Below are 27,865 nucleotides of genomic sequence, written 5' to 3' on the forward strand. Positions count from 1 at the left end.
AAACTGGAGACTAACAATAATTTGTTGTACCTTTTATTAAGAACAGTAGAAATGAGACAGTTATTCAAATGATCCAGCTCACCAAAAAGAATACAAAAATAGATGAAAACACTGCATAAAAATTATACTCACTTACAAACAACCTATGTTGCACAGAAGGAAGATATGTGTTCCCTGTGGTGATATTAACAACCTCACTTTCTAAACACACTCTTGCACAAATAGGTAGTATCCGTTGTTGTCGATCAGTATTAAAAAATATATTTATTGGTTCATTTACATGAAGTGAAGATATGAACCATTCAGATTATAAATTCTTGTTCTCTTGATTTCATTAAATGTAGTATTTAGGGATACATGTCTACAAGGGAGTTAAAACTTAGATGATAATAGAAATAGGGAATAGAATTGTATGCAGTGATTGATCCAGTGATGTAAGAGGTTTCTAACTATATACCAGAGGTATATAGTTAGAAATCTCTAAATTCCTTAAACTCTAGTGCCACTAGATATGTATTTAGTAGTCCTGGTTTTAAATAGTCAGCCCTATTTTTAGTGAACCAAAATGCATTCCATTGGACATTTCATTAGCCTCCCACCTAATTACTGATTGGAATTCAACACAAGCAACTTTTTTTCTCTTCCACAGAAGTTTAACTCTATGGAACTACAATTACACAAGAATAATTCTTACCCCACCACCAGTACACAAGTAATTGGAATGTGAGGTCAGTAATGTACATACAGAATATTACTGCACTTTGTACAATTTTATAAAGTTTATAACTCATCATGGTTGTTGACTTTTGGTTTGACTAACTTTCCAATGAGGAGTATAGAGTTAGTTTTGTTATCTCGGACCAGAAAGATATAGGGGTGGTTTACATAGAAGAGCTTGGCCGATTTCAGTTCCTCATGAGAATGCAAGTTCATGTCATAAGGGTTTCCTTCAATGTTCCATTCAATAGCAGCAGCATGGAGCATGTTGGACAAGTGTAGGTCCTTCTTGCCCGTGATACCTGAGAAATCAGCTTTGTTCTTATCTACAGCTTCAGTCAGACCCAGCTCCTGCAGATGTTTCTAAGAGGCGATAAAAGATTTTCAAAGAATGAAAACTACCACAACAAAAGCAAAATCAAGTTATGTTACAAATATATTCCAAAAGTCTGTCATTAGAAAGCAAGGTGAAAAACATTTACTGAATGATGTCTTATTCTCAACACTGCTTTCTTTAGCCCTTCACCTTATTCCACTACAGACATTGAGCCAACTATGGAGTGTGGACTGGAGTCACGTGTTGGGGACAGGTTCCCTTTCCTGAAGGGCATTAGTAAACCAGCTGGGTTTTCACAATCCAAAAGCGTTCATGTTTATTTTTCAGATAGTAGACCATAAATCACCCCAATTTATTGAATTCGATTTCACAATTTGCCACAGTGGGATTTGAACTCACTACAGCTGGGTTGCTAGTTCAGTATTATAACAAATACACATATTTCTTTATGGCAGTGGCGTTGAGAACAAAAATATCAATATTGAGGACTTGGTGGCAGATTAGATTAGCATATTTCCACTTCAGACTTCATAGTTATAGCACAGGAGGAGGCCGTTTGGCCCTTTGTGCCTGTGCTTGCTCTTTGAAAGAGTTATCCAATTAGTCCCATTCCCCTGCTCTTTCCCCATAGCCCTGTAAATTTTTTCCCTTCGAGTATTTATCCAATTCCTTTTTGAAAGTTACTATTGAATCAGCTTCCACCACCTTCTCAGGCATTCCAGATCATTACAACTCGCTGCGTAAAAAAATGTTCCCTCATATCGCCTCGGACTCTTTTGCCGATCACCTTAAATCTGTGTCCTCTAGTTACTGACCCCTCTGTCAAAACCGTTCATGATTTCGAACACTTCTATCAAATCTCCCCTTAACCTTCACTGTCCTAATGAGAACAACCACAGCTTCTCCAGTCTCTCCACATAACTGAAGTCCCTCATCCCTAAATACTGTGGCTACAAGAGCAGATCAGAGGCTGGGTATTCTGCGGTAAGTGACTCAACTCCTGACTCCCCAAAGCCTTTCCACCATCAACAAGGCACAAGTCAGGAGTGTGATGGAATACTCTCCACTTGCCTGGATGAGTGCAGCTCCAACAACACTCAAGAAGCTCAATACCATCCAGGACAAAGCAGCCTGCTTGACTGGCACCCCATCCACTGCCTTAAACATTCACTCCCTCCACCACCAGCGCACCGTGGCTGCAGTGTGTGCCATCTACAAGATGCACTGCAGCAACTCGCCAAGGCTTCTTCGACAGCACCTCCCAAACCCGCGATCTCTACCACTTAGAAGGACAAGGGCAGCAGGCGCATGGGAACAACACCACCTGCATGTTCCCCTCCAAGTCACACACCATCCTGACTTGGAAATATATCGCCGTTCCTTCATCGTCACTGGGTCAAAATCCTGGAACTCCCTACCTAACAGCACTGTGGGAGTAACTTTATCACACAGACTGCAGCAATTCAAGAAGGCGGCTCATCACTACCTTCTCAAGGGCAATTAGGGATGGGCAATAAATGCTGGCCTTGCCAGTGACGCCCACATCCCATGAATGAATAAAAAGAAACATTCTAGTAAATCTCTTCTGCACCCTCTCTAAGGCCTTGACATCCTTCTTAAAGTGTGCCCAGAAATGAACACAATACTTGAGGTGAAATCAATGTTTTATAAAGATTTAGCATAACTTCCATGCTTTTGTACTCCATGCCTCTGTTAAAGCCCAGGATCCCAAATGCTTTTTTAACAGCCTTCTCAACTTGTGCTGCCACCTTCAAAGATTTGTGTACATATTATCCCAGGTCTCTCTGTTCCTGCACCCCCTTTAAAATTCTACCATTTAGTTTATATTGCCTCTCCCCATTCTTCCTACCAAAACGTATCACTTCACCCCTCGCTGCATTAAATTTCATCTGCAATGTGTTTGCCCATTTCATCAGCACTGTTCCCTCTAAGCTGCAGACGTGCGCAGCTGCGCAGCAGTTTGTTATGTGCCGCGCACGAAATCATTCCGTCTGCGCACCAAACCAGTGCTCTCTGTTGGAGACGCTGCTGAAGTGACGTTAGCTACCAATCACTTTGCGGCAAAGGCAGGAGTTAAAGTTAGGTTGACGGGAGCGTTGTACTGCAATGTCGAATGTAGTGCGAAACCGGCGGAAGATCGGAGGAAGAGGTTAAAGGAACAAAGACTGAAAATAGAGAAGCGACGAGCTGCACTTGAGGAATGGGAGTGAATAAAGCTTCAAAAGAATAAGGTGTGTATCATTGCAGCTTTACTCCAGGAATTAGCATCGCTAGAAGGCTGGCAGTTCTGAGAATGCCTACGTGGTGCCCCTCTAATGAAAATGCCTACGTGGTCAGTTTCCAGTAAAATAGTAAAATGCCTACGTGGCAAAGTAGCAGAAGTAGCAATGCGGTTAGGCGAGGGTTAATTAGTAGCCTGTTAGCTGGTAGTTAGGACAGTGGGCCTCTTTTCGGCCATCTGTTTGCATGCTCAGCTCTTTACTGTAAGGCCTGCATTGTCTCATCAGTGGAGGAGACTTGATAAGTTTATCGGGTCTGGTGTGGGTGTCTCTATGGAGCGGGTTAATGAATGGCGGCACTAAGCTGAGCAAGGCCGAAAGACATTCCAAGCTAAGAGATAAGGAACAGGAGGAACATTCCAAGCTAGGAGATAGGAGGCATCCCCTCTGCTGTTGTAACTGCGGCGTGATCAGCCAAGTGTACTACCTGTGATTGGCCTGCAATCATGTAACCCCACATGGCCAACCCATGCCCAGCTTATGATTGGTGTTGACCCTTGTTAATCAGGTTCCAACCCCTGCTGATACTGTATAAATGTGTGAACTTCTGTATGTAATTTTGTCTTTCTCTATCAGGATCGACAAGACTCTGTCAGGAGTCAAAATCGATACTGTAGACTAAGTCCCGCTGTGGTGTAATAAAATTGTGTTGAACTTCAAAGGTGTATTCGACTCAGTGTTTGCTGAACCAGACTGAGGGGTAAAAGAATCCAGTTTATCAGTTCCAGATGCAGCATCTTTCCCAAGAGAATCTGGAGCAATCGAACTGCAATTTCCACTGATGTTCAGAATCTAATATGGTGACAGATTCAATGATTTCTGGCCCAGCTGCTAGACAATTACCTCATCAATTTCCTTTAAGAGATGAGGCAACATTGACCGTAGCAGAGTCAGTGGGTCAAATATATGAAGAAACAGCCGTGCACTGAGGCCTTTTTGGGTAGGCCCAATTAGAATAACCTGCTCCACAGTTAAACATTTGAGATTCGCAACTCAGCTTTAACTAGAATATATCAACTTCTTCCAAGTAGTTTTACAATTATAAACATCATTTTGAAAAAATACTATTGCAATTCTAGATGACACCAGATCATTTTGCTCTCTTCTGTTCAAGTGGCTTTTACTATGATGACTAATATCTAGGACCATGAAATTGGTTTTTGCTTCTAACGCAAAAGCATTAGCGGATCTGCATGCTGTTTTACACCCTGCCCGATTCTCTTTTCCAGTGATGGCCCGTTTTGCACCACTGCTGAAGACCAATTTCACCTTGTAGGACACCAGATGACAGTGATTATGATTATTCAGGTGAGCAGTTGCCAACTTTGCTCCATTCTGTCATTCCCTGTGCCAACAAAAATGATCAAATTGTCCTTGCTATTAGTTGAATCTCAGGGGTACTAAGCTTTTAGACAACTGCTTATAAGCATTCAAAATCTTTCCTACACTGTACAGAATGACTGCACAGGGTTGAAGTCTACCTTGTGAATTTGTTTATGTTAATATCTGCATTGGCAGGATGGTACTGTTGAATGTGGCTGTGGTATAGAGACTGCAGCAAGCACTGGTACGGGGCAGGCTGGCATAACTTTTTGGGGTGGGGGCTGTCAAGGGCAGGGGCGGGTGGTGTCATAGCAAACACTGAGACATCAAGGTGTCCAAACTTCAAAATGTCAAGAGAGAGTCTGGATAGTACTGCAGTGGTTTGGTTGCTGGACGAACAACCCAGAGCTTGAGAGTTCACAATCCCACCAGGGCCAGTTATAAATCTGAATTCAATAAATCTGATCATTTGTGGCCTGGCATCACAAAAAGACTGCGGAAGCTGCCGGATTGTTGTAAAAACCAATTGGTTTGCTCATGACCTTCAGGGAAGAGAGCCTGTTATCACTATCTGGTCTGGCCTACACATGACTCCAGTCTCACACAATGCGGTTGACTCTCAATGCTCTCAGTTCAACTATTGATGGGCAATAAATACAGCCTTGCCAGCATCACCTACATTTTATAAATTTATCAGCCAATATAACATTAAATTGTTACAATTATCCATTATTTTGTACATTTGTTCTGTTTGTTATATACCCTGAATAATGTTTTTTAAAAAGATGTTTCATTCTACGTTGTGATTTTTTTTTTACGATGGCACACAAAGCCTTTATATGGGTGCACAAACCCAAATTCATTCTGCACGTGGCCGAAAAAAATTAGAGGGAACATTGTTCACCAGTCTGTTTATGTCTTCCTGAAGTCTGTTACTATCTTCCACATTGTTTACTACATTTCCGAGTTTTGGGTCATCTGCAAACTTTGAGATTATACCCTCCATACCCAAGTCCAGGTCATTAATATATATCAAAAAGAGCAGTGGTCCTAATACTGACCCCTGTATACTTCCCTCCAGGCTGAGAATCAACCGTTCACCACTACTCTCTGCTTTCTGTCCCCAAGCTAATTTTGTAACCACGCTGCCACTGTCCATTTAATCCCATGGGCTTTATTTTTGCTAACAAGTCTATTATGTGGTACTTTATCAAATGCCTTTTGAAAGTCCATGTACACAACAACAACCGCACTACCCTCATCAACCCTCTCTGTTACTTCTTCAAAGAACTCAATCAAGTTAGTCAAACATGATTTTCCTTTAACAAATCCATGCTGACTTTCATTTATTAGCCCATATTTTTCCAAATGCCAATTTATTTTGTTCCAGATTATTATCTCTAAAAGTTTCCCCACCACCGACGTTAGGCTGACTGGCCTGTAATTGCCGGGTTTATCCCTTTCCCCTTTTTTAAACAGTGGTGTAACATTTGCAATCCTCCAGTCCTCCGGCACCATCACCATATCTAAGGAGGATTGGAAGATTGTGGCCGGAGCATCTGCAATTTCCACCCTTACTTCCCTCAGTAACCTAGGATGCATCCCATCTGGACCGGATGACTTTTCTACCTTGAGTACTGCCAATCTTTTAAGTACCTCCTCTTTATCTATTTTTATCCTATCCAATATCCAAAGACGGATGCGAAGTATTCATTTAGTACCTCAGCCATGCCCTCTGCCTCCATAAGAAGATTTCCTTTTTTGTCCATAATTGGTCCCACCCTTCCTTTGACTACCCTTTTACTATATATATGTGTTTATAAAAGATTTTTGGGTTCCCTTTTATGTTAGCCGCTAATCTATTCTCATACTCTCTCTTTGCCCTTCTTATTCCCTTTTTTAGATCTCCTTTGTACTTTCTGTATTCAACCTGGTTCTCTACTGTATTATGAACCTTACATTCATCATAAGCCTCCTTTTTCTCTTTCATTTTAATCTCTATATCTTTAGTCATCCAGGGAGCTCTAGCTTTGGATGCCCTTCCTTTCCCCCTCATAGGGATGTGTCTACTCTGTACCCGAACCAACTCCTCCATTGTTCAATTACTGTTTTGCCTATCAATTTTTGATTCCAATCCACCTGAAATTTACCCTCCTCCAGTTAAGCATTTTCACATTTGATTGTTCCTTGTCCATTTCTATAATTATTCTAAACCTAATGATATTATGATGACTGTTCCCCAAATGCTCCCCCACTGAAACATGCTCCATCTGCCAGCACTGTTACCTTCCTGGTTGGGCTGGAAACACACTGTTTCAGAAAGTTCTCTTGAACACATTTCAGGAATTCCTCCCCCTCTTTGCCCTTTACACTATTACTGTCCCAGTCTATAATTGGGATAATTGAAGTCCCCCATTATCACTACTATATAGTTCTTGCATCTTTCTGTAATTTGCTTGCAAATGTACTCCTCTATCTCCTTCCCACTATTTGGTGGCCTATAGTACACACCCAGTAGTGTAATAGCTCTGCTATTGTTCCTTAATTCTAACCAAATAGATTCTGTCTTTGACCCCTCAACTACAGCATCTCTTTCCAGTGCTATAATAGTTTCTTTGATCAATACTGCCACCACCCCACCCTCCATCTTCTTTCCTTCCCTATCTTTCCTGAATACCTGGTAGCCAAGAATATTAAGTACCCAACCCTCCCCTTCTTTGAGCCAGGTCTCTGTTATTGCCACTATATCACAGTCCCATGTGGCGACTTGAGCCTACAGCTCACCAACCTTATTTACTACACATGCACTCCAATCTCACCTTAGACTGCCTTGCATTTGGACAGTGACAATGTAGCTTCTTATGACCATGGGCCCACACCACAAATTTGGCACTAAGCGGCAATCTAAAAGAGGTCACAAGATAACTGGAACATAGGAAAAAGGGTAGGCCATTGGGCCCCTCAAACCAACCTTATGTGTTAACCATGGCAGCCAGACCTTATTAATCCCAATTTCCTCCCATTTCTCCATATCGCTTAATATCCTTATTTCCCAATTAAGTATCTCTCTTCTAAACAGCTCAATTGGTTGTTGTGGGAAATGGAACACTGGTGCTGTTCGGGGTCTCTTTTAAGGTTAGGGCTCAGGTACATAGTTGGGGCACACTAGGAGAGCTATACTATTCACTGAGCCATGCTATATCTGACCAGGGAATGCTCGATGCCAATGCTCGCTGCCCGAAGTAGGAATGTTTTCCAATTCGCAGCACTAACATCTGTAGCACAGGTCCTGTGGCTAGCCAGAGCAATATGAACATAAATGAATGTATATGTCAACAACCTTGTTCTACCATATAACATAAATTCTTCCTGTCTTGCCATGCTAATATTTTGCTATTCTGGATAATTACTGTAGACCAGTGAGATTTCATTAAGCTGACCAGTATGTTATTGCACCAGATAAACCGTTACTGTTACCAGCGTGAAGTGGTAGCTTTGTTGAAGCTGCAATGTCAGTGCTAAGGCATTGTGTGGAAAGAAGATATATAAGCAGATAAACTTTGTGTCACAAGGGGACGGTACCCCTGTGTGACAACCAGATAGTTTTTGGTTCTGGTTAAAGCAAGTATAGTTGGATATAATCTAGGTAGCATAGCCACTGACTGTCAGGACAGGTTGGAGCGCTCCCTCTGCTCCACAACTGGCGGCCATGCCTTCATCCGTCTAGGCCCTATGCACTGTAATTCCTTCCCCAAACTTTTCTGCCTCTTCTCCTTTATGATGCTCCTTAAAACAGACATCTCTGACCAAGCTTTTAGGCGCTTCACAGAAATATAATCAGACATAAATGGACGCTGAGCCAAAGAAGGCGATATTAGGAGGGGTGATTAAAAGCTTGGTCAAAGAGGTAGGTTTTAAAGAGGGTCTTAAAAGAGGAGAGGGAACATAGGAACAGGAGTAGGCCATTTAGACCCTTGAGCCTGTTCTGTCATTCAATGAGATTATGGCTGATCTGTGACCTAACTCCATATACCCACCTTAGTTCCATATCCCTTAATACCTTTGGTTGACAAAAATCTATCAATCTCAGATTTAAAGTTAACAATTGAGCTAACATCAACTGCCGTTTGTGGAAGAGTTCCAAACTTCTACCACCCTTTGCGTAGAAGTGTTTCCTAACTTCACTCCTGATAGTCCTGGCTCTAATTTTTAGGCTAAGTCCCCTAGTCCTAGACTCCCCAACAGTGTAAATAGTTTCTCTCTATCTACCCTATCAGTTCCCCTTAATATCTTAAAAACTTCAATCAAATCATCCCTTAATCTTCTAAATTCCAGGGAATACAACCCTAGTTTGTGTGATCTCTCCTCGTAACTTAACTCTTGGAGTCCAGATATCATTCTAGTAAATCTACGCTGCACTTGCTCCAAGGCCAATATATCCTTCCTAAGATGCAGTGCCCAGAACGGAATATTGTACTCCAGGTGTGGTCTAACCAGGGCTTTGTATAGCTGAAGCATAACTTCTACCCCCTTGTATTCTACTCCTCTAGATGTAAAGGCCAGCATTCCATTAGCCTTCTTGATTATTTTCTGTACTTGTCCATGATATTTTAATGATCTATGTGCATGGACCCCTAAGTCTCTCTGGACCTCCACGTTTCGAGCTTTTCACCATTTAGAAAGTACTCTGATCTATCCTTTTTAGGTCCAAAGTGGATGACTTCACACTTGCCTACATTGAAATCCATTTGCCACAGTTTTGCCCATTCACTTAATCTATTAATATCTCTGTAATCTTATGCTTCCATCTACACTGCTTACAATGCTGCCTATCTTTGTGCCATTGGCAAACTTGGATATGTGGCACTCTATCCCGTCATCTAAGTCATAAATAAATACATAATGAATAGTTGAGGCCCCAACACAGATCCTTGTGGGACACTGCTAGTCACACCGTGAGTACCTGCCCATTATCTCTACTGACAGGTGGAGAGGTGGAAAGGTTTAGGGAGAGGGGGATGTTGGAATCGGTGGTAAGGGTATGAAGTTTTTGTCAAGGGCCGAAGACGATGGCTTCGGTCCTTCAAATGTTTAACTGCAAGAAATTGCGACTCATCCAGGGCTGGATGTTGTACAAGCAGTCTGACAACACATAGGCAATAGACGGGTTGAGAGGTCAGTGTACATATGGAAACTGACCCCATGTCTTCAAATGATATTACCACGGGGCAGCATATATATGAGGAAGATGAGGGGGCCAAGAAAAGATCCTTAGGGGACTCAAGTGGTGACAATGTGGGGGCGGTAAGAAATGGAGGTGCTCAGGCTACGATTGAACAGGCAAGAGTGGAACCAAACAAAGGCAGTCCCAGTGAGCTGGACAATGGAGGAGTGGCATTGGTGGAGGATGGTGTGGTTGACCATGTCAAAGGCTGTAGAGAGGTCAAGGAGAACGAGGAGGGGTAGCACACCGTGGTCTCAGTCACAGAGGGTGTCATTTGTGACTTTGATAAGAGTCGTTTCAGTGCTGTAGAATGGTCAGAAATCTGATTGGAGAGATTCAAACATGGGTTCACGGGAAAGAAGGACAGGATTTTGGTAGGGCAACAACATGTTCAAGAACTTTGGAGAGGAAAGGGGCTGTATTTTCCAAGGCAGAAGGGTTGATGGTTTGTTTTGAGGTGAGAGGTGATGATAGCGGTTTTGAGAAAGAGAGGGGACAGTACCTGAGGAGAGGGAACTATTTACAATGTCAACTAGCATGACGTCCAGGAAGAGAAGTTGGGTGGTCAGCAGTTTAGTGGGAATGGGGTCATGCAAGCATCTCATGAACAATATGAGCTTGGGAAGGGCACATGGGGAGATAGGAGAGAATTCAGGAAAATACTTGGGTTCAGGGCTAGGGCGGGGAGAACCTTGGGGGAGGTTTGGCCTCGTGGTCAAGGGGAAGGGGGGATGTGGCAGGGGTAGCTGGATGGATAACCTCAATCCTAGTGACAAATGAGCTCCTCGGACTTGTTATTGGAGGTAAGGATGGAGGGTGCAGAGGAGAGGGGTTTAAAGAGGGTGGTGGTTGTGGAGAAAATAAGCTTGAAGTTATCTTTGCTCTCCAGGATGATCCTAGAATAGAGAACAATTTTGGCAGAGAAGAATGTGGCCTGATATTGCTTGATTTATTTTCTAGGCAGAAACAGTGATGGGTGGCTAAACCAGTTTACAAACTAAGTCTAGAAACTAAAAATTCCTCCTCAGTGTAGTATGTTCACCTGTTACATGAAGTTAAACAGAAGCTAATTTTTATTATAAGTTATCTGTGAATTCAAATACTTATTAAAAACATTTATCTATAATTTAGTTCCTTAGTTACTCAAAAGCTGTTAAGTTACAGTTCTTACCTGCAGCTCATGGCTGACTTCAATGTTGACTTTGGGAAGAGAGATACCAATTGCATGTCTCTGCAGCTTGCTGAACCAAGTGTTGAGCTGTTCCTTGGTCAATAACTTCTCCAGTCTCCCCAGAGGTTCAACATAAGGTGTCATTATGAAAATCATGCTGGAATACTTGTGTGCCAGGGGCATCTCAACAATCTGAACGTTATTAGTCTTATCTTCATAGTAGTTATACAATCCTGAAAAATTAATTTGTAGTCACACATCAGAAATGGCAAGCACTTTAATGCAGGTTCCTGAATTGTTGGAGACCCCGTAGAAGACTATTGTAAGATCTACAATTCCAACAAAGGCACAAAGTTTTAATGTTCATCAATTTAATTAGTTAACACATTTTGTATTAATACTTTATTTTCATTGCATTTTACAGAATCTTGGTGGAGAAAACTTTGTGGAATTTTAACCCCACGAACGGGCGGGTTGGGAAGGTAAAAATCATAAAAATGTAAAACCCAACCCCAACCCACCTCCAATCCACCCACTTGCAGTTTCAATGGAGGCGGGTCGAGGGGCGGGTGACCAATCCGCTTTTAGGAGGCGGGTCAGTCAGTGAAATCTTTTAAGGAGGCTGCGGGCCTCCATTTTGACAGGTTTTTTATTTTTAATTCCTGGGGGCCAGGATTCCCGGGCCTTCTGCTTCACTTTTAAAAAAAGGCGAAAAGGTCCGGATCAACAGGTAAATGCCTTTATTGCACTGCTTGTGGGCCAGGAGGAGCAGGAGTGTTTCCTCCAGGCCCAGCAAGCTTACCTGCCCCACACATGCGATCAGCTGACCCCCTCCCCATGTCTGACCCCCCCCCCAAGATCTCCAACTCCCAAAATGATCTCCGACTCCCCCACAACGATCTCTGACCCCTCCACGATCTCCGACCTCCTCACGATCTCCGACCCCCGACAATCTCCGACCCCCGACAATCTCCGACCCCCCACAATATCCAGCCCCCCCCAATATCCATCTCCCCCAATGACTGAGCCCCTGATGACCCCCCAATGACCACCAACCCCAATGACTCCCCCTGACGACCAACCCCACAGATGACCGACCCCCAATGACCCCTGACCCATCCTATGACCAACCCCCCCATGACCCCCGATCCCGATCCAGACCCCCTCTCCCCCCAATGAATGACCCCACCCCACCCCCCAATCTAAGACTTACCTGCTGGTATCCGCTCCCTGGCTGCTCTCCCGTCCAACTGATAGCCAGCCTGTCAATTTGGTTGGCCTGTCGGGCGGGAAACTTACAGAAAAAAAAATGAAAGACATCCTTACGTCAAAAGGACGTCCGGGAAACCCATACTTCCAGGTTTCCCGTCAGGAATCCTCCCCACCCCCATCCCCGCCTTCTTCCCAGCTCCCCGTTAAAATTTACCTCTTTGTCTCCAAAATACATACATTTCTCTTTTTCATTTGCCCAGTCTTCTCCCCTCCTTTACTGACAGCAGTGGCTCCTTCACTGCAGCCTGGTTTCAAGGCTGTCTAGTGTCCTTTGATATCTTGCCCAAGTGGCCATCATTCGTACGTGAGCTTTGACAGTCACTGTCCGCAGGCTATCCAATTGTGGAGAACATCATAACATAATCCTTTCCTCACTTGGTGTCCATACAAACACACTTCCAGTAGGGGTCACTCTTTAGTAATCAGAGGCAGGAACTCTGGAAAATTTTATCCTTCCCTAACCCAGAGCACTGAAGCCAAATGTAACACCCCTAATGTCACTCAGGCTGCTAACTAAGCAGGGATCAAACCTAGGACTTTCCCAGTTTATATGGCTCAAAAACGTGTTATAAATTTCTAACACTTACCTGTACGGTGCATCATAGGCACAGAAACAGTATGGGTTCTCGTCATCATGAAACCTCTTTTATCAACCATGGTATGATGGAAACCTTCATCCCAGTGAGCTGTGAAAGCAAATTAACAGCAATTAAGTTTGTAGCCAAGTACATGCACACTGAATATCTACATTTGAGGACCGCCACTATTTAAAACCAATTCCTTTATCAATGATTACTATACTCACGCTTGAAATACATGGCATTGACAAACAAAGCACCATCAGTACTAGGCACATCCTTTGTGATTTCTCCCAGTTTTCCCCCTGTTGCCTGAGAGGCCCATTCATTGATGGATTGCATTGAACTCCTCTTGTCTCCGAAGTTAATCTTGGAATGATCATGTTTGTAGAACGTCTTGCTTTTCTGAACAAAGTCATCCCTGAATTTGACTGAACTAGGCCCATAGAGGCGGCTGCCAATCTTCCAAGTAGTGTTGCGGGCAGTTTCATTGCTGACCTCATTAAACAGTTCTGAGAAAGTAGGATGAAAAGCGTCGTCATGCAGGTTGATGTTAAGGAGGGACTTCACCTGTTTGGCTGTTTTATCTTTGGCACCCAGAGACATCACTCCCAAGGAGGAAGCCACCACCACGGGTGAGAAGAGGAGGTTCTCAGCTGACAATTGCTGGTCTTTGATCATGGTCTTGTAGAGATTGACAGCCAGGTTTACTGTGCTGTCTGCCAGGATGGGACTATGTTCCTTCAGCATCATAGGATCTGCTGTTACTACGGCATGTAGCAGGCTTAGGACTACTAGTTTAATCTCCATGGTTTCCTCCAGTAAATACAAGCCAGTAACACTGTTTGCAGAAAAAGAACGGAAAGTAGTTATTTCAAAGAAAACAGTTTAAAGATGCATACATCCCATCATAATTTATTGGGGTATTCACAATTTGGAAAAAAATAATGCTTCCTGACATACAAAGGTCTGGATTTTGACTGCCAGTGGGTTTCCGGCATGAAATCACGCTGCTGAGATAATTTTCCACCCGCCTGCAGCAGAATGACTTCTATCAGGTCACCAAGTGCACACTTGGAGTATTGTGCACAGTTCTGGTCTCTATATTATAGAAAGGATATACAGGCATTGGAGAGGATGCAAAAAAGATTCACAAGGGTGATACCAGAGTTGAGAGGATATCGTTATCAGAAAAGGCTGAACAGGCTGGGACTCTTTTCTCTAGATAAGGGAAGGCTGATGGGTGACCCAATAGAGGTTTTTGAGATAATGATGTGGTTTGATAGGGGAGATGTAGAGAAAATGTTTCCACTTGTGGGGGAGTCCAAAACTAGAGGTCATAAATATAAAATAGTCACTAATAAATACAATAGGGAATTCAGGAGAAACTTCTTTACCCGAAGTGTGGTAAGAATGTGGAACGCGCTACCACAAGGAGCAGTTGAGGCAAATAGCTTATATGCATTTAAGGGGAAGCTAGATAAGCACATGAGGGAGAAAGGAATAGAAGCATATCATGATAGAGTTAGATGAAGTAGGGAGGGACGAGGCTCGTGTGAAGCTTAAATGCCAGCATAGACCAGTTGGGCTGATGGTCTGTATCCGTGCTGTAATTTCGATGAATGAGACCCAGACAATTTTGATGGCTGGGTCTCATTTATATCCTGCTGGCCAACTTCCCACCTGTTCCAGACAAGACGTGGCAGAAAAATATGCAGCCTGGAGGTTGCACTCCAACAGCGACTAGGTTGCGGGATTGGCTGCGTCCTGTGATTGGGTGGGAGGAGGGTCGCAAGATCGCGGCTGGGAAGGCCTAAGCTTTCCTTGAGGGGCCTGGAGGAGCCTGCTCCCCCTAGCCCCACAAAGAAAGTTTTAAAAAAATTAAAACTTGCCTTTTTGGGCCTCTTCTGGCCCTGACCTGTTTCCCCCCTGGGTTGGCCTGGCAGGAAGCTCACTGTCACTTCCCACTCAGGCCGCCTATTAAAAATTGCAATCGGGGCTCAATGACATCAGTGGCACCCGACATGTATATGTAAAAAAGGACTCCGCTGACTACAGACATGTGTCCTTGCCACCTGCTCAGTTGAGCAGATTAAAATCGCGATCGGTCAGTTCCCGTTGGCTTTGGGGAGAGTAAATAACTTGGGGGATTTTAACTGCTCACCCACCCAGATTCCACTACAAGATTATGTACAATTAAGCAAACACTAGAATTGTGTCTCACTCTCCCTGTATTATACTTTTGCCTATATTTTGTAACCCGCGCTCTGCTGCATTACTGGCACTCTCCAGAAAGCTAGCACATAATACTGGATACATGCCAACCTAGAAAATTAGAAAAAGCTGATCAACAGCTTAAAAAGCCAAAAGCTCAAAAAACAGTCCTGAATATAGGCCTTATGACATGAAGACAGGGGTTTAGACAACCCAGCAGGACATGAATCTGTCATAACTTGAGCTACAGGTACACTCAACATTGCTTATTCATTGCACGAAAGAAAACCTAAAATGCGCAAAAGCATGTTTCCACAGTGGTCAATTTAAAAACAGTATGTGATTTTTTTTTTGTGTGGGAGGGTTGTAGACATGATCCCCATCAAATTTTGATTTTTTTTTTTACACTTTATTTGGTGCAATATCTGGCAATTGTGAGTGAACAATAATTCTGCCTTTCAGACCAAAAATAAATGCTGAATAGGTAATATATATTTTAAATATGAAAATAAAACAGTTATACAGAGTTCCAAATAACTTTATAGGGTTCACTTTCTTTTAATGGGAATCTAAGTGCAGATGCATCATGTTAATTTGTGAACTGAAACCTACAATAATCCTAGCCAGCAGCATATTCTACATTCACCGCATAGAATGGCTCACTATCACATCTGGACCCCATAGCAGTCGAGAGGTAGTGGGGGATTACCTAAATTGAGAGATTGCTGATTTAACTACTTTAAATAAATAACTTTATTGTTAAATAATTGCAAAAGAGATGAAAACCTTAAAACTGAGTCTTAATGAAGAATCACACCAATACATTAACAAATGGTGGTTTTTGACCAGAAGGTTTTAAGAGGGTGAACAGTGAAAGATTGTTTCCACTGGCTGGTGACTCAGTAACAAGGGAGCATAAACTATCATTAGAATAATGAAGGGAGAGGTTAGAAGTTTTTTCACTCAAGAGGGTCATTAGAATGGTGGCTGATGAGACAGAGATACTAAAATATTATCATTAAAAAGGAGTTAGATAAGTGTACGAAAAGGAAAAATATAAAAGAGTATGAAAAAAGGCAAGGAAATGGCATTAGAGCAGGTCGTTTCAGTTGAAGATCTAACAATTGCACTGGCATGAAGGGCCAACTGGCCTCCTTCTATGCTGTAATTTCAGTGATCTGCCTGTCTTTTCCTCTTTTAGATGCTGGTCAATCTGCTGTGTATTTCAAATGGTTTCTGTTTATAAAATTTTAAGACATGTATACGAGGCTAAAGGTTTCTGTTAGTGACAATAGCAAACGGGCACTTAACATGTTCACATTTAAAATGAATATTAAACTAGCAGACAGAGGAATGCATCAAGCATTCATTCAGTATTATTGCCAACTGTAATTTCTAGCTTTTATTGCTCTTTCACTGTCGGAAAAGTTTATTTTTTTGTGTAGGAGATAAAAATCATTACACATAGCAATCATCAAAAAAAAAGTGCACAAAAACATGGTTTATAGGATCAGGCAGAGGTTACCTGAATATTGTGCTCTCATGTGGATCTGACTGACTGCTTCCTTCTATTTTGGGGTTTGCAATCTATTGTATACTTATTGATCATTAATATTAAATCCTCACATTTTGCATGGATGTTGACAGCCTTAATATATACAGTGCAAGGTGTTTTCCTGATTACTGCACAGTTGACAAAAAGACTTCCATGGGCATGCAAACAAATTGAAAACAGCTTTTGAAGTTACCAAATAACTGAAAACTATATCTCACCCAATAACAGGCCAATGCACATCACAGTAGTATGCTGTAGTAAAATTCAAAATATGGGAATTTCAGTGTAAATTTTTAAATTAAGTAAAATTCATCTGTCTAACCCCATTCTCTATTCAAATTTTCAAATCCTGGCAATTCCTCAAATGCAATGACAGAATTGTTCCAATAATGTTTTCACACCAGGAAATGTCCATCTAATTTCAAAAAAGCATCTGTCACTAGTCTTGAAGAAAATAAACCTTTGTAAAAGACAATAACCAGCATGATCTAGAAATTTCCTTTGAGTAAAATTAAAAGAATGTAAAAGCTATATCTTTGCACCTTGTTTATTATATATAACTTTTTGCAGACCAAACTAAATAAACACACCTGTAACTGTGACTCTGAGCAACCAACAGCTCCTCTTAAAAAAAACTTGCATTTATATAGTGCCTTTCTCAACCTCAGGACACCCCAAAGTGCTTCAGAGCCAATGAAGTACTTTTGAAGTATAGCCACCATTATAATGTAGGAAACATGGCAGCCAATTTGCACACAGCAAGGTCCCACAAACAGCAATGTGATAATGACCAGATAATCTGTTTTAGGTGTTGGTTGAGGGATAAATATTGGCAAGGACACCAGAGAGAACGCCCCTACACTTCTTCAAAATAGTGACATACAGATCCACAAGAGGGCAGATGTGGCCTCAGTTTAACATCTCATCTGAAAGACAACACACCTTCAGTGCTACACTGGAATGTCAGCCTGGATCTTGTGCTCAAGAGTGGGACTTGAACCCACAACTTTCTAACTCAGAGGCAAGGGTGTTAACATTGAGCCTCAGCTGACACTTAAAAACTTTTATACCTCCAGTTCATGTTCAATAAACAGTGGGAGAAAATAAAGTCTTCCAGCTGATCTAATTGGTTGATATTGACAAGCTCCAATCCAATGAAAAACATGCCTTTTCTTGTGAAACTAGCAAAGTGACACATGGGTTAAAACACCATCAACTTAAAAAACTGATGGTTGATGATACTGATGCTGTTTAAAATACAAACAGGTCAAACCATTACATATGGTAACCTAAAGTTTGCAGCCCTTTATTTTAGTTTTTTGTACCTCGAAATATTTTCAAAGGGATGTACATCTTTGCCAAGTCCATTCTGAAAGATATAACAAATACAAATGAAGGGTATACAGTTCATTTGGTTATTCTCTATCATAACAATACGTTATAATGCAAGGAGGGGGAGAAGCATGGAGTCAAACACTCCTAATTTTCTTTTTCTACATATGCATTTTAAGCAAATTAGATTCTGGTTAAATTCTGCTGAACGCATTAATTCTCAACACATCTAACCAGACAATTCATAAGGCTAAATTATTAGGAAGCATAGTTACACCTCTTTTCCATAATTAAAATAGTTGCATGCCTTACTGATTATTCGACCTGCCTAAATCACATTCTTACAATTACTTGTCCAAATCTTTTACAAAATATTTTCAGAGGCATTAAACAAAGTAGTTCTACATCAGTGTTGTCCAACAGAAATTGCTGACTACTCACATGTGTGGCTAAGGCAACACCATTTTAGCCAAATGCTCTAATTTTAGTAGAAAACGCCTTACATACACTCACACAATACAGGTAAATGTACTTCACCTGTGTATATTTACTTTAATGAACATCTACCATCATACCACCAAGAATGATTTTTTTTTTAATTCAGTGACCAAGGAAGCAAAGCACTCACAGCGATCATAAAATATTCACACACTCTGCTTTTTATCTTACCATTTTACCAACAAATGCACAAAAAGATTAAAGTACACATGCATATGCCAAGTGAATATAAATATTGAGATCACATGCCCAATGATAGTGTTTATTAATCATTTTTAATTTACTAATCTGGAATGCAATTAGCTTCTGGATTTCCGACTAGCCTGGATATGGATAATGTATTGGACAACACTGCTCCACATCATACAGCAAGCATCCTGCAGGATCGCCAAAACCAGCTTAGCTTTTCACAAACTCCATGAGCACCTCTGGGACAAGGGTGGCACTAGCCTGTAGACCAAGCTCAAAGCATACAGGGCTGTCGTTCTGATGACCCTGTTTTATACCTGTGAAACTTGGACAACATATGCACACCACATTAAGAATCTGAACCATTTACACCTAAGCTGCCTGAGACGATTAATGAAGATCAGATGGCAAGGCAAGATCCCTGACAACAAAATTCTTTAAAAAACTGATATGAAAGAAAGCACAGCTCTGCTGGTCAGATCATGTGGTGTGAATGTCTGCTGAATTAATCCCAAAGAAGATTATGGGGCATTGACAACTGGGAAGCGATATCATGGTGGACAGCAAGAGATATAAAGATTGCTTAAAAGTGATTCTGAAAAATAGACAACTTGCTCAAGATAGGAAAGCATGGCAAAAAATCATCCATGTAGGCACCTCCTACTATGAGGCTCTTCCAACTGCTGATGTTGAATGTAAAACCCAGCTAAGGAAGTTTACCCTGTAAAATCAAGACTCCCAACCTAGAATATTGGGGATACACTATTCACTCTGTGGAAGCTCATTCCTAGCAAAAATCGGGCTCTCCATTCATCTAAAAACTGACTGCAGAAAATTAGATTTTTTTTGTCTGCCTTCTTCAACCTTATATGCATTCGCTTTATAAACCGTTTATGATTTCACTACAAATGGCAAACAAAAGAAATCTTGTTCTCTAGTCTTTCTTGGATTAATCAGACAATCTGTCTACTCTGGCAGTCTGAGGGCCTCTCCCTGATTTCGAGCGTAGTATCTGATAATCTCGTCTTGCGTCCCCCGCCCTTGTTTCTGCTTGGCAGCGAGTATCTCTCTTGGGAACAATTTCTTCTCTTCCCGCAGTTAGACTTTATGCGTGGAAATCTCCATCTCATTTTCTTCGATGCGCGACTTTCTGTTGAAGTTAGCCTATTTCAGTCTGTCTGCCTTAGCAGTTCTCTCTCACTCCCATATATTATGATGTGGAGATGCCGGTGATGGACTGGGGTTGACAATTGTAAACAATTTTACAACACCAAGTTATAGTCCAGCAATTTTATTTTAAATTCACAAGCTTTCAGAGATTTCCTCCTTCCTCAGGCAAACGTTTGCCTGAGGAAGGAGGAAATCTCCGAAAGCTTGTGAATTTAAAATAAAATTGCTGGACTATAACTTGGTGTTGTAAAATTGTTTACAATTCCTATATATTAACCATCTCAAATATGTTAGTGCAACTGGTACCATTTCAGGTGGATAATAGAACTTTAGAACTGAACTGTTTGGCTGCTCCAGATCATCTGAGAATTGAGAGCAACACAATTCTCCAGTAACGTTTTTACAAACACTTTTCCCCCCAATGCTTATATTTGTAATTGTAAACAATTTTACAACACCAAGTTATAGTCCAGCAATTTTATTTTAAATTCACAAGCTTTCGGAGATTCCTTCCTCATCTACAGAAGTGATTAGTAAGGTTTCCTAAGAGTTGAAGCCAGGTAGCTCTGACCCTGGTTGGTGAGGAATTTTTACCTTTTCTCGCAACCTCGTCTTAGGTCAGACTCTGAATCAGGGCTCGTCAGCTTCACTCTCAGAACAGCTCCAGCGAATCTATGCAACCAGTCCAAACGCCACCTCCCGTTTTCTAACTAGCCCTAGGAAAGTTCGAGAAGGAATTCGCTAAACGTAACTTAAATATCTGTGAAACCCGAGCCGACAGCACTGCCTACACGAGAAGAGGTACAGTATGTATCGCTGAGGGGCTAGCTTAAAGGGGGGTTTTAAATAAGAATATCATCTTAATTGGGGAACTAAATAAATTTCATTCAACATTAAACAGAAGTTTTCTATTAGGTACAGATTCTTTCAAGTATTAGTGTGTATTTACATAAAAGGTGTGATAGAACTGAAAATCTTCTGAAAATCTACATATTCTAAACTGATAACTGGGGAAAGGGAGAATCATTGCAAAGTAGAAGTTCCAGCAGCAAAAAGTAAAAAGTGATTTAATATCTGGTGTTTGCGGGGTTTTTTCTACTACAAAAATAATAGAATAAATTACCCTTACATTTTCTGTTTTATCAAAAGTGGTCAAATGCAGTGTTTTATTTCTAAAGTTGGTAATCCACATCACATCCTGTATCGATGAATTGATATATTATACTGATGGAAGTGATGTTTTAAAGCAACTTTAGCGACATTTTTGTCGTATGTTTATAACTTTTAAACTTTTCTTCATTACTCTTCAACATCGCGTTTAAGAAAGCAAATCAACATTCGGAACAATATTACAAAAGAAAGCAACCGTCGATTAAAAGTATATATACTGATCGGTTAAAAGTATATATATTCTTAAAATAGTGAGGAGATACAAACAACTTGGCGCAGGAATGCAAATAATGATGACTTAATTTGATCGTGAACTTTTGTTTCGGTGGGTTATTTGAAAAAATATTTTAAATAATGCTTTTACATCTATTTGTGTTTCCAGTAAAACAGGGCATAGAAACACCTCCCCCTACTCTTCACTCCAGCAACTGCCACGTCGACAGGGTTAGGAAAGATCCATTGTAGGTTTTTGCATCTGTACTTAGTTATTTTTGCTTGACCCATTACGTTCCAACGTATGTATGTCCTTTTCCTGTACACCCGCTCTCGTCAAGTAATGTAAATGCAGCAATTCTAAATTACATTTTGAAGCATCAAATGCGATTTTCTATTTCAATGGAAGTCTTATGGAAGTATCCATTGTGGACACCAGAACAAAGAAAAATATGTGGCATTTCAAATCATTTATCATCAAAAAGACAACATCCAGGGCTTCCGGTCTTCTGGACATCAAAACAATGTGGGTCTATGAATGTGCTGTCTGGTTAAGGGGTTCACTTTCAATAAAAATAGATTTTGGAAGCAGATCCTTGTATTTACATTTTGTTAAGGAATGAGGTGTCCGCATTACACGGTAGAATCCAGTGCAATTGCATACAACTGAAAAATAAAAGCAGTGTGTCACACGAAGGTCGTTCTCCCTAGACAGGAACTGAGAAATCGGCAATACAAAAGCGCCCTGCTGGCTCAGTTAGTAAAGGCACTTCCCAGACTAGGATGTTTCCCGGATTTAGGATATTCCCTGGTTTTTGCTGTATTACACGATCTGAGCTAGAATAGCAGTAGAGATTAGTCTCAGTGTCTCTGGATTAGAGAGCAAGAAATCAGCCACGATTCCTATTCCTAACTGCTGTCCAGTACCTCCTGTTGGAAAGTGCATGGATGTGGAGAAGATCTAATGTAGCTATAATGCCCCTCAGCCGTTTACACTCATTGTCTAGACTGACACACGAAGAATGGATACTTGGGTGATGTAATATATGGTCACTGATGCCGCTAAGAAACTGTATCTCAGCAAGAAGTCAGCAATTTTATCAGATGAATAAAAAAGTCTGCACCATCCTGACTTGGACATATATCGCTGCTCCTTCAACATCCTGGGGTAATATCCTGGAATTCCTCACCATCATGGGAGCACCACCACCACAAGGACTGCAGCAGTTCAAGAAGGCCCACCATCTCCATTCAGGGCAGCTAGGAATGGGCAATAAAAATCAGTCTTACCAGCACTGCCCACAATCTGAGAACAAATAAAATCACATCTCAGCCTCCATGGAGTTCTACTTCACTTCACTGATTTAGACATGTGCTCAGCCCGATGAGCTGAAGCAGTGGCCAACAACAACAACAATTTGCATTTATATAGCTTCTCTAATGTAGAAAACATCCCAAGGCACTTCACAGAAGCCTAATCAGACAAGATTCAACAAAGGCCCAAAGAAGAATTAGGAAGGGTGACTAAAAGCTTGTTCAGAGAGGTGGAGTTTAAGGAGAGTATTTAAGGTGGATAGGGAGGTGGAGAAGTTTGGGGAGGGAATTCCAGAGCTTAGGGCCGAGACAGCTGAAGGCACGACTGCCAATGATGGGGCAAAGGGATTTTGGATGTATCAGAGATATGTATCCTGTACAGAGTTGTCAAATGCAGAGTTGTCGGTGGGTTGTAGGACTGGAGCAGGTTACAAAGATAGGGAGGGACAAGGCCATGGAGAGATTTGAACACAAGGATGAGAATTTTTAATTTGAGGCATTGGTGGACCGGGAGTCAATGTAGGTCAGCAAGAAGAGAGATGTTGGCTGAGCCGGACTTAGTGCATGTTAGGATATGAGCAGCAGAGTTTTGGATGAGCTGAAGTTTATGGAGGATGCAGGATAGAAGGCCAGCCAGGACAACATTGAAATAGTCGAGTCTGGAGGTGACAAAAACATGGATGAAGGTTTCGGCAGAAAATGAGCCACGGTAGGGGTGGTGATGAGTGATATTTCGGAGTAGGTGGTCTTTGTGAAGGAGAGGATATGGGATCGGAAGCTCAGCTTCAAATATGCGAAATTTGCGAACAATCTGATTCAACCTGAGACAATGGCTGGGGAATGGGATGGAATCAGTAGCGAGGGTACGGAGTTTGTGACAAGGGCCAAAGAGGATGGCTTCGGTCTTCCCGATGTTTAATAGGAGGAAATTGTGGCTCAACCAGGATTGAATGTTGGACGGTCTGACAACAAAGAGGTGGTGGAGAGGTCGAGAGAAGTAGTGCTGGATGTCGTCAGTACACAAATGGAACTTGACCTTATGTCTTCAGATGATGTCACCAAGGGGCGGCATGTAAACGAAGAAGAGGAGTGGGCCGAGGATCGACACTTTATTCATCTTCACCTGGAAGGTCTCTGGCTATGGAAATGTTGAAGACAATTCTTTTGATACCTGATTTCAAGCACTCCTTCAGAACAAAGAAAATCTGCCGCAATACGCAACATCCCTATTGGAGCAGCCATTGTAATTAATAACTGTCTTTTTCTCACATTGGCAAACTTGTAAAATTACCTGAGGAATTAAATCAATTTTAACTGTATGAGGGACTGTTTATAGACAAAGACATAAATAAAGGTTTTGATTATTAACATCCACTCCAGAAAGGCAGGTGTGAATTGCATTACACTCAGGCCCTCACAGCAAGACAACAGAATTCTCAATAGTCATAGCAGCAGTTAAAGCTTCCATTAAAAATCCCAGCACTTTTGCCTAGCTACAAATTCATAGAAAATATACAATACAGAAATTCTTTTAACCTGGATCTTGTTCCACCATACCTCACAACAACCAGGGGTCCTTATGGTCAAAATAGAGCATCTGATGCACTACATCCGTGTGCAATACTATAAGCAAAGTGACTTGTTAGGTAAATTGATAGCTCCTAAATATGTTCCAAATGCTCCCAGTCAAAATCCCTTAAGCTATCTCCACTGAACTAAACTTTGAGGCTTCTCATAGATAATATAAATTACAGTAACTGAATTATGAATGTGTGTGTGTCTCTCTCAATGTAGCTCCCTATACACCAACAGCAACAACAACTTGCATTTATGTAGCGCCTTTAACGTAGTAAAACATCGCAGGAGCGATTATCAAACAAAATTTGAAATGAAGCCAAATAAAGAGATATTAGGACAGGTGTCCAAAAGCTTGGTCAAAGAGGTAGGTTTTAAGGACCGTCTTAAAGGAGAGAGAGGTAGAGAGGCAGAGAGGTTTAGGGAGGGAATTACAGAGCTTAGGGCCTAGGCAGCTGAAAGCACGGCTGCCAATGGTGGAGCGATTCAAATCGGAGATGCGCAAGAGATAAAAATTGGAGGAGCGGAGAGATCTCGGAGGATTGTAGGGCTGGAGGAGGTTACAGAGATAGGGAGGGGTGAGGCCATGGAGGGATTTGAAAACAAGGATGAGAATTTTAAAATCAAGGTATTCCCGGATTGGGAGCCAATGTAGGTCAGTGAGCTCAAGGGTGATGGGTGAACAGGATTTGGTGTGAGCTACGATATGGACAGCAGAGTTTTGGATGAGTTCAAGTTTATGGAGCGTGGAAGATGGGAGGTCGGCCAGGACAGCTTTGGAATAGTCAAGTCTAGAGGTAACAAAGGCATGGATGAGGGTTTCAGCAGCAGATGACCTGAGGCGGGGCAGTGATGCACAACATTACGAAGGTGGAAGTTGGCCGTCTTGGTGATGGAGCAAATATGTGGTCGGAAGCTCATCTCAGTGTCAAATAGGACGCCAAGGTTGCAAATGGTCTGGTTCAGCCTCAGACAGTGGCCAGGGAGAGGGATGGAGTTGGTGGCTCAGGAACGGCGTTGTGGCGAGGACCGAAAACAATGACTTCGGCCTTCCCAATATTTAGTTGGAGCAAATTTTTGCTCATCCAGTACTGGATGTCTGACAAGCAGTGTGACAAATCAGAGACAGTGGAGGAGTCGAGGGAGGTGGCGGTGATGTGGAGCTGGATGTCATCAGTGTACATGTGGAACCTGATGTGTTTTCGGATGATATCGCTGAGGGGCAGCATATAGATGCAAAATAGGAGGGGGGGCAAGGATAGATCTTTGGGGGACTCCAAAGGTAACGGTGTGAGAGTGGAAAGAGAAACCATTGCAGGTGATTCTCTGGCTACGACTGGATAGATAAGAATGGAACCAGACGAATGCAATCCCACTCAGCTGGACAACGGAGGAGAGGCACTGGATGAGGATGGGGTGGTCAACCTTGTCAAAGGCTACAGACAGGTTGAGAACGCTGATGAGGGATAATTACCTGTGTATAATAATCTGTGTCCTCTGCTCACCGACACTTCTGCCAGTGGAAACAGTTTCTCCTTATTTACTCTATTAAAACCCTTCATGATTTTGAACACCTCTATTAAATCTCCCCTAAACCTTCACTGCTCTAACCTTGACATCCAGTCTTGGATGAGCAAAAATTTCCTCCAACTAAATATTGGGAAGACCAAAGCCATTGTCTTCGTTCCTCGCCACAACTCCGTTCCCTAGCCACCAACTCCATCCCTATCCCTGGCCACTGTCTGAGGCTGAACCAGACTGTTTGCAACCTTGGCCCTATTTGACCCTGAGATGAGCTTCCGACCATATATCCGCTCCATCACCAAGACCACCTACTTCCACCTCCATAACATCGCCCATGTCTGCCCCTGTCTCAGCTTGTCTACTGCTAAAAAGCTCATCCATGCCTTTATTACCTCTAGACTTGACTATTCCAATGCTCTCCCAGCCAGCCTCCCATCTTCCACCCTCCATAAACTTGAGCTGCCCGTATCCTAATGCGCACCAAGTCCCGTTCACCCATCACCCCTGTGCTCGCTGACCTACATTGGGTCCTGGTCCAGCAATGCCTTGATTTTAATTTTCTCATCCTTGTTTTCAAATCCCTCTATGGCCTCTCCCTTCCCTATCTCTGTAATCTCCAGCCCTACAATCCTCCGAAAGCTCAGCGCTCCTCCAATTCTGGCCTCTTGCATAGCCCTGATTTTAATCAAAAGCAAAACACTGCGGACGTTGGATCACTCAACATTGGCGGCCATGCCTTCAGCTGCCTAGGCCTTAAGCTCTGGAATTCCCTCCCTAAACCTCTCTGCCTCTCTCTCCTCCTTTAAGACGCTCCTTTAAACCTACCTCTTTGACCATGCTTTTGGTCACCTATAGTAATATCTCATTATCACGGAATCACAGAATGATACAGCACAGAAGGAGGTTATTCAGCCCATTGTGCCTGTGCTGGCTCTTTGATAGAGGTATCCAATTATCCCACTCCCTTGATCTTTCTCCATTGCCCTGCAAATTTTTCCACTTCAAATATTTATCCAATTCCCTTTTGAACGTTATTATTGAATCTGCTTCCACCAACCTTTCAGGCAGTGCATTCCAGACCATAACAACTCACTGTGTAATTTTTCTTTCCTAATGTCGACTCTGGTTCTTTTGCCAATTACCTTAAATCTATGTCCTCTGGTTGCCAACCTGTCTGCCACTGCAAACACTTTCTCCTTATTTACTCTGTCAAAACTGCTCATGATTTTGAACACCTCCATCAAATCTCCCCTTAATCTTCTCTGCTCTAAGGAGAACAACCTCAGATTCTCCAATCTCTCCATGTAACTGAAGTCTTTCGTCCCTGGTACCATTCTAGTAAATCTCCTCTGCACCCTAAAGCTATGACATCCTTCCTAAAGTGTGGTGCTCAAATTGAGCACAATACGCCAGCTGGAGTGTTCCTTGCTTTTGTACTCTATGCCTCTATTTATAAAGCCAACCAATGTCAAATTTTGTTTGATAATGCTCCTGTGAAATGCCTTGAGACACTTTACTATGTTATAGGCGTTATATAAATGCAAGTTGTTGTTGTAAATGGCAAAAGAACCAGAAGCAAGATGAGGAGGCATTTTTTTTACACAGCGAGTTGTTATGATCTGAAATGCATTGCCTGAAGGGGTGTTGGAAGCAGATTCAATGATAACTTTCAAAAGGGAATGGGATAAATACTTGAAGGGGAAGAATTTGTAGGACTGTGGGAAAAGAGCAGGGTAATGGGATTAATTCTTTCAAAGAGCCAGCACAGGCACGAAGGGCCGAATGGCCTTCTATGCTGTATCATTCTATCATTCTTTGAGTGAGGACTGAAGAATAAACCTCATAGATACTGCACACGCCAAAAAAATCATTGCACACTATCATGCCAGACACTCCAGAGTGCGGTAATTAGATCGGAGTCACATAGTTTTAGGAAGAGAGGAATTAGAAAGTAATTTAGTCGCCTCCTTGACTGGAATGAATTTATAGCAACCAGCGGATCTCTGGCAGGACAGCAGGAGCAATGTATTGCAACAACCTATCTTAGAAACATAGAAAATTTACGGCATAGAAGGCGGCCATTCGGCCCATCGTGTCTCTGCCGTATCGTGCTGACCCAGTGACCCACTGCGCACTGGATTTAAACCTCCAGGTTTTCTTTAATCTTACTAGTTAATATATTTTCATGC

The 27,865-nt window shown here is 42.0% G+C and overlaps 1 protein-coding gene and 1 long non-coding RNA gene across 3 annotated transcripts; one reads left to right on the plus strand and one right to left on the minus strand.

Annotated features, from left to right (window-relative positions):
* Positions 1-33: 33 nt before the first annotated feature.
* Positions 34-20,558, minus strand: LOC137333051 (serpin H1-like). 2 transcript variants are annotated; one of them, XM_067997147.1, is made up of 6 exons: positions 20,475-20,552; positions 18,017-18,060; positions 13,150-13,763; positions 12,932-13,030; positions 11,073-11,305; positions 34-1,080 (listed from the first exon to the last, which is right to left on the minus strand). In XM_067997147.1, the coding sequence occupies exons 3-6, from the start codon at positions 13,730-13,732 to the stop codon at positions 781-783; spliced, it is 1,215 nt and encodes a 404-aa protein (XP_067853248.1). In that variant the 5' UTR covers positions 13,733-13,763; positions 18,017-18,060; positions 20,475-20,552; the 3' UTR covers positions 34-780. The 2 variants fall into 2 exon arrangements, with proteins under 2 accessions (XP_067853248.1, XP_067853247.1); XM_067997146.1 differs by lacking the exon at positions 18,017-18,060 and having other exon boundaries at positions 20,475-20,558.
* LOC137333052 (uncharacterized) lies at positions 20,557-21,854 on the plus strand. The gene is made up of 2 exons (XR_010965784.1): positions 20,557-20,681; positions 21,433-21,854. It is a non-coding gene; the product is annotated as an uncharacterized lncRNA (long non-coding RNA).
* The last annotated feature ends 6,011 nt before the right edge of the window (positions 21,855-27,865 follow it).

The sequence above is a fragment of the Heptranchias perlo genome, chromosome 15, assembly GCF_035084215.1.
Source record: "Heptranchias perlo isolate sHepPer1 chromosome 15, sHepPer1.hap1, whole genome shotgun sequence".
NCBI classification, from domain to species: Eukaryota; Metazoa; Chordata; class Chondrichthyes; order Hexanchiformes; family Hexanchidae; genus Heptranchias; species Heptranchias perlo.